At 48.1% G+C, this 7,650-nt stretch overlaps 1 protein-coding gene across 1 annotated transcript; it reads right to left on the reverse strand.

The window, feature by feature from the left end:
• Positions 1-5,543: 5,543 nt before the first annotated feature.
• Positions 5,544-7,277, reverse strand: LOC120703141 (transcription termination factor MTERF15, mitochondrial-like). The gene has a single exon (XM_039987157.1). The coding sequence runs from the start codon at positions 7,162-7,164 to the stop codon at positions 5,902-5,904; it is 1,263 nt and encodes a 420-aa protein (XP_039843091.1). The 5' UTR covers positions 7,165-7,277; the 3' UTR covers positions 5,544-5,901.
• Between the last annotated feature and the right edge of the window lie 373 nt (positions 7,278-7,650).

Here is a 7,650-nt window from a genome sequence, read left to right on the forward strand (position 1 = left end):
TCAGCAAAAGCAGTAAAAGATAACTAGCTAGATAACGTGACGCATCGATAAAGCCCGTACGAAAGCGTCACTCAGCGGGAGGATGGTCAGCACCAGCTGAAGGGCCATCCCACTCTACAGACCAACCCGGAGGCAAGGTACACGGCCAAGTAAGACTTGCAAACAGATCCTCGATGTTAGTACCTGAAAAACAGTGCCACAAGCAAGGCTGAGTATACTAATACTCAGCAAGACTGACCCGTCTCCGGATATAACATAGTTCGATAACTAGACATGCAAGGCTTTTTGGTTGATGGGGTTTGTTTTGCCAAAAACGTCACTAAATGTTGATCCTTATTTTCAGGTTTTACTTAGCCATATTCTAGTTGGATTAACCATTCTAAATTTGCAACTAACTCTACACAAACATGGTGGAGCAACCATTTAATCAACCAGCAGTATTATCATCATCATGTTCCACTTGTTACTCTGTGTGACCGAAAGCATTAAGCAATCTCATGCCGTGAGAGGCGGACGATTCTGAATCGAATTTCAACCTGGCCAAGGGAACCTAGACCACACGCATGGGGATCAACTTCGCTCCCGCCCACGCTACTTTTCCCCTTTCTTTCCAGTCCGTGGATCCGGAACACCCTCCCCGACTACAGAGTCCGACCACTCTGCACCCGTACGTCGCGACAAAAATATAAACCCTACTTCTACCAGGAGGGTGCGAGATCGTTCCACTCGCCGGTCCAATCAGGTACTTAAGCTTTCCAATTACCATATTTCTCGGTATCTGGCTAGTACTTTCAAACGCTTACCGAAATGAGCCACACACCGCGACCTTAGCCATTTTTGACTACACCAGCGGGGTTTCACAACTACACAACCCCGCCCGTTGTCCTTATATTTCAGCAGGAATTAAAGTCAGTACAATTCCTATTTGCTCGCGAGAGTCAGGAAACCACTCGACTTCTACCGTACCTATTTAGCATGGCAACTAGTCGATAAAAAGATCCGGTATCAAACATAGGTTCCTAGGGATCATGCATCTAAGGTTTTTGATCAACGCCTAGAAAACTTAAATGCAGAAAACAAAATATTATGCTACATTAATAAATAGATAGCTGAATGATAATTCGGAAAATAGTGGGATTATGCTCCGTGGCTTGCCTTCTTGGGCACTGTCATGCAGAAAAGCCTCTGGGGCTTGGCCCAGGTCTTGAGACAAGTTAGCACAATTCAAATTGACCTACTGATCCACATGAGAGTTCGCGGGCACCAATTCGTAGTCACCGTCCGCGAGATTGACCGCTTCTATATGCAATGCCAGATTATTAGTTATTCGTGGATAACGCTTTCTTTCCTTCACAATAAAGTTGTAGTTCAACAAAAGTTAATTTAGTGATGATTTCAACATTTCATTTCATGGGCAGTCGTTTATAGCGTAGTAACCACAATTATGTTTCGTCATGAATGAGTGGCGGTTTTGGTTTTCATTCTCAAATTTAACACATAGCATGCTTTCATTATTTCATAACAACAACTCTACTCATGAGCTAGTGATGAAAAACTAAAGTAACACAGATCCAAACTTAAGCATTCATGGTATAAATTTCAGCAATTAACCATAAAGCAATTACCATAACTATTCATGTAAGTAGATCACTCTAGTTACTTCATATTTTTGTACAGAACGTTTAACATGGGTTCTGGTGCTACAAATTTTACGAGAGCAACTTTATAGCATATACTCAGTACTGAAATTTTTCCAGATTTTATACACTTATACAGCAGAGGTGACAAAAAGAATAAAACAGCAAGCCATTAACAAATATTAATTCTACAGAAAGTTTTACTAGGGATATGGTTCTCAAAATTTTACCAAAGCCTAATAATGAGCTAAACATACTCCAGAAAAATTATCAAGCTTCATATTCACCAGATAAATTAGTTATGCATTTATCTTAACATGAGTTAGCATAAATTTCTCACAGTTCATTTGACCAGTACTGCAGGTGAGCTTTTTATTTCAGACAGAAAATACTCTAATAAAGAACATATTCAAAAATCAACGTTAGATATGGTGTAGTTTACTCAGCACAAAAATGGTAAAACTAGCCATGATATGCTAAGCATGATTTTTAACTAGAGCAAAACTCAGTAACTGCAGATCAAAATATTATGCAGGACCACAGAACTAAAATGATACTTCAGAAATAAATATAGATTTTTCTGAGCACAACAACTATATATGATGAATTAAGCTAATTAAACAAGCATAAAACATGGTATATAGCAAATGAACTCTAATAAATCTGAAATTTATGTATTAACAAGGTTTCAGTTACTCATGTATGCAGTAAAAATTACAGAGCAAGTTCTTGTGCATAATTTCCAGTATTAAATCGAGATAGCTAGCAACAGATTAGAGAATCTTGATTGTTCCAACATGATTCCTATTTTGATTGGGTGTCATATTTTTACTTTGATCTTAATATTCCATTAGTGATAACATATCCAAAAATCGAGGTCATTTGTTGAGTAGAACTTCCTAAACATGCATAGGGTGATTTTCTTATTCTTTTTCTCAGATTAAATTTGGTTGAGATTCTGTAGATGTGACTGTTACAAAATTTGTAGATCTTGTTACAAGGATTCCAGATCAGTTGAGTTTACATTTTAAAGATTTTTTTGTGATTTGTTTTGCATTTTATAAGTTCACTGCCATACACTGGAAATCTTGCAAACGCACCCTTGAACAAAAAAAAAGAAATTACAACCGGGCCCTTTGCCAGCCTTCTCCGCCGCTACAGCTCGCCCGGTGGTGTTCTGCTAGACAGGGCTTACCGGGGTTGCAACGGGGAGGCGCGTGGGAGAGTAGGGATCGAGGAACACCTACCCTGGTCGGCGTTCGAGGGTTTGGTGCACGGAATCGAGCTCGTCGGCGTCAATGGCGGAGCGGTTGTTCGGTTCGCCGGCGTTGGAGGTGAAGGAGGGCTCGGGGTAGAGGAACAGGGCGCGCACGAGCACCGCGGGAGCTTGAGGATGCGCCTGGGGTAGCTGTCGTGCACAGACTCCCTCCGGGCTGGCCGGTCCGCGGTGAGCCCGAGCTCGCCGGCGGCGGCGCAGAAATGGAACGGCATCGGGAGAGGGATTGGGTTCGATTCCGCGCGCGGCGCAGAAGGGGAACGGCGTCGGGAGAGGGATTGGGTTCGATTCCGCGCGCGTGGAGCTCAACTGGAAGGTGGAGAAGCTGCTGCGGTGGTTGGACGGGACAATGTAGGGCTGTGGTAGCCGGTCCGCGCGAGCTAGATCTCGCCGGCCATGGCGGAGCGGCGGGAGGAGGAAGAAGGAGGAGAAGGCGCGCGACGGTGGAGCTCTGGGGGTTCTTATAGGCCAAGGAGCTCCTAGGTGAGAGGAGTAGCGCCTGGAGGCGGTTGATTTGGCCCTGGACGGCTCGACGGCGGGCTGGCGGGCGAGCGGGAGGGCGCTGCGCATGGCGGGGGTGGCGTGGCGGCTCGGGGAGGCGTCTGGGACGCGTGTGCGCGTGAGGAGGTGCCAAGGGGCGGGCCAGGTGGCGCTGGAGGGTTTTCCCGGGTCCATTTGGCCGCGGGCGCGCGGTGGACGAAGTCCACCGGCGGCGTACGGCGGGCGGCGCGAAACAGAGCACCAGAGAGGAGAGAGATGGAGGTGAGGGGTTTCTGCGATTTCTAAAATTCCAGGGACCTCTCGGTAATCTAAAAATATCTCCTATTTTGAGGGCACAAATGAAAAAGTGTTGAATACCACTTTTGCATAACTTTTCAAGATCTACAACTTTTGTGCTATGCAAATTTTCATTTGAAACTCACATTTTGAACTAATTGTAAATTTGCAAATTTGCACAAAAGGGCTTTGATTTTAATCGGTTTTCGATTTGTTTTTGGCTGAAGTTCAATTGAGCACATGTCAATTGAAGTACCTCTCATGAGCCAACTAAAATTTTGTGCACATTTTTGAAATGAAAAATTGAGTAGCTTTTCACTCTTTTTCCTTTCTCCTTTAATTTCTTTTATTTACTTTGACTTTTATTTGACCCCTTCTCTATGAATTAATTTCCCCACATTGTATTTGAGTGTACTGACACCTGAGGTGTCACACCAGCAAGCACAAAGATTTTTTTTTGGGGTGCAATATCAATGTTCGAACCTGGTCGGTGGGCACAACTACAACAAGCCCAGCTGTCGGTATCCTGACCCGGCGGTCCGGACCCAACTAGTGATGAAGCTGCGTGTTCCTCGTCCCAGATGGTTGATGCAAGAGGCAACACAGTCATGCACGGGTTTATCCTGGTTCCGGCCGCGGGGCCATACGTCCTGCAAAGGGGTGTGCGAGAGCACTGTACTGTCTTGTACCGGGGATACCTGTAGTAGGGGGTACAAGCGAGATGAGAGATGGAGGGAAGCTCCCAGGTCTCTGCTAGAGGAGTTGATTGAGGCGAGTGCCAATATCGAGGTCTCTGCTGGATCCCCCCTAAAATAAAGCCTGCCTCCTCCTTTTATAGACTTAAGGAGGGGGCGGTGTACATGCATAGGAGATTGTGGAAGTCGTCGTCTTTTCCCCGAATCGCGGGGGTGAAGTTGTTGAGCACTGTAGAAAGTATACTGCGGGGTATGGCGTCTGGCATGGCAGTCGTCCTAGGCGTCGTCCTTGGCCTTGCGGAGATCGCGCCGGTGTCCTTGTAGCTCCAGCGGGCGGCGTGGTCGTTGCTGTAGGGGGTACCGTCCTCTAGGCGTGGCGTGGCGACGTTCTGAGGGTCCTGCAGACCAGGGTCTTGTCCTGGTCAAGGCCGGAGCCGCTTCCGAGGGCCGTGCCCATGCCGTTCGAGGGCTCCGCGGAGGGGAGTGTTTGAAGGAGGTATGGGGAGTTGGCAGTACAGTGGCTGGAGCAGTGCCGAGCACGTCTCGCGTTGCGTCGTAGGTTCCCACAGTGTCGCCACAGTGTCCGGAATGGCGGAGCAGTGACCGGAGTTGGCGGACGGGACTCCGGTCACAGCCACTGTGGGGAATGGCGGCCTGACGCCGTCTGATCCGGGTGCTATGGAGGAGTAGTTGGCTTTTAATGCCTCTGTACGGCGGGCGGGTGAGCGGAAGGGTTGTTTGTCCTTCCCTGTCGAGGGGTGGCCTCGAACGAGGCGGAGTCGATCTGCTCTCTCGAGGGTAGGCTCGCTACCTTCGAGCGAGGCGGAGACGCGGGGCGCGGTCGAGGGTCTCGGCGGGGTGCCCTCGAGCGAGGCGGAGATCGCCCCGCGGGTTCGAGGGGGCTTGGATGGGCTGCACTATGTACGTGGGATGTGTATTGGGCTTCTTTGAGTCCTTTCCTTTTTCCAGATTGGAAGGAGACTGTAGGCCTTTGTGGGCCCGGTTGACTAACATGTGTTTGTGTTTTTAGGGCGATTTTGATCCCCTGATTAGGGTGCCCCTAATCATGGTACCCGACACCAGCACTGAGCTATTGCTCAGTTTGGAAGTGCAATGTAAACAACAGTAGAGCAAACATAACACATTCCTCCCAAAACGAACTAGGGAACAAATATGTATCAGTGAGCGCTATAAAATGTCAGTAGAGATGAAACATATTGAGCAAACACGGTTAGAGAAAAAGGGAAAACCAGTGCTAACAAATTCCAGCTAGATCAGGTGCTAGGACAAGGGCCTATCCAAAGATGAACACCTCAGTTAAGGATAATCTTCAGCCATGCGCTATACAGAATAAGCAACTAACAAACACGTGCAGTAAGGCTCCAGAATAAGCCAATCAGCTCTTTGACAGAATAATAGACAACCATAACTTAAACATGGACGATGAGCAGTCATAGGTCACCAGTTGTTCTACCGCAGAAAGAAGAATTGAGAATGCCTGCACCATCGCCAGCTGCTAATGAGCGTGAGTTGCACTTGCACCATCGAACAAAAAGGATTGGAATATTTTAAGATGTTCAAAATTAATTCCAGAGGGCACAACACCAGCACTAGCTGCAGCATAAGCATCTGCAAGCCCAGGAACAGAGTCCTTGTGAGAGTCGATGTACTTCAATTTGAAAGTCTTCTCTCCAATTTGAGCGAGTGAGTAAAAGCCCATTTTACTACTCAGCAATCCCTTTGCCTGCAGAAACTTCATGACACAATGCCGGGGCACTAGCCGCTTCTCCAGGCTGTGTGCTAACAGGACAGGCCTTTCAACAATGTGCTGAGGTTTCATTCCAACCTCTTTGATCAAGAACTGAATCTTGCGGAGAAGGAGCTCCTCAGACAATGCTAGAATACTTGGTATCTTGGGCACTGCAATTGCAATTTCACTCTCGGAGCAACCAAGAGTACTCTTCAAAAACTTAAGCTTGGAAGCAGCCTTTTCTTTGGTGATATTTGAGACGACTGACACTGCATACTTGAACATTCGCGAGCTGCGAGGCACTCCAAGCTCTTCCGCGCGCAACAATAACTCCTTGACGTGGTCCAGCCTATAGGTAAGCAGCCACGAGTTTTGTGAACACACCTGGGCAATATCTCGAACACTTAAGCCCCACTGACGAAGCAGCGCGATATTAGGCTTGATAACCCTTTCAACATCCACCTGTAGAATGCGGTCACTCTTCTTTATGATCGCGAGGAGCTGTTCAAATGAACCGAAGAAGGAGATGAAGAACTCGAGCTTTGGACCGACGTCGCAGGTGCGGAGGGCGCGTGAGCCGACCCCGAGGAAGCGAGCGATCTGGGGAGTGGGCAGACCGAGGCGGTCACGGAGAGCATGAAGGCGGGGGCCGATATTCTTGGGCGAGGCGCGGAGGAGCAGCGGGTCCGTGACGACGACTTTGGCGATGTCGGCGCTGGAGAGGCCGACTCCGGAGAGCAGGGCAATGACGGCGTCGGGGTTGGAAGCAGATTTGAGGCGGGACCAGCAAATCTCCTCGAATGCCCTCTTGTTACAATGTTTGGATGCTTGATCGAACGCCTTCTTAGCCGTCTTGAGGGCTTGAGCTGGGTGGAGGCCGCAGGCGGCGACGAGGTAGTCCTCGAGGGAGAACGGTGCGGTGGAGGCCGAGGTGGAGGTGGAGAGGAGCCAGGCGCGATGGTAGATGGGGGAAGGGAGCGCGGAGGCCGCGCGGTGGAGAGGGAGGAGGTGGCTGCGGAGGAGCAGCATGGCGGCGCCGGAGGTGGATGCGCGTCGATTCCCCCCGATTCGGCGGTCTTCCCCAGTTGAGAAGGAGAGGAGCCGGTCGTTTGGCGTCAGGAGCAAGAGAAGCCCCGCTCCCCCTTTTCTTTTCTTTTCTTTTCCCGTGGCAAAAGGACGCTCTTTTTTCTTTTCAGCTGCTATTCGTTTTTCGTTCTTTTCTTTTCCAGCTTATTTGATCAGCGGACTTTCACGTCATCTTAATTTGAACTTCGAATCAATGATTTCAACGAAATTATTTGGATTAAGTGAAATTTGAATCTGTATTATTAAAAGATCTTAACGTTAGATCTTAAAATTAGATATATATATATCATTGTTATCTGGAGCTCAAACGAGTTAATGACGTAAATTAATGATGGAAATTAGGTGATGACACTGATACGAGAACACTGTAGGAACATTGATATGGGTACTTCGCCCGTTTGGCATAGTTTGATTGGCACATGAAGCTAT

This window comes from Panicum virgatum, chromosome 4K (assembly GCF_016808335.1).
Source record: "Panicum virgatum strain AP13 chromosome 4K, P.virgatum_v5, whole genome shotgun sequence".
NCBI classification, from domain to species: Eukaryota; Viridiplantae; Streptophyta; class Magnoliopsida; order Poales; family Poaceae; genus Panicum; species Panicum virgatum.

Coding starts and splice junctions, on each gene's coding strand:
- LOC120703141 (XM_039987157.1), bottom strand. CDS start 7,164: ATGCTGCTCCTCCGCAGCCACCTCCTCCCTCTCCACCGCGCGGCCTCC.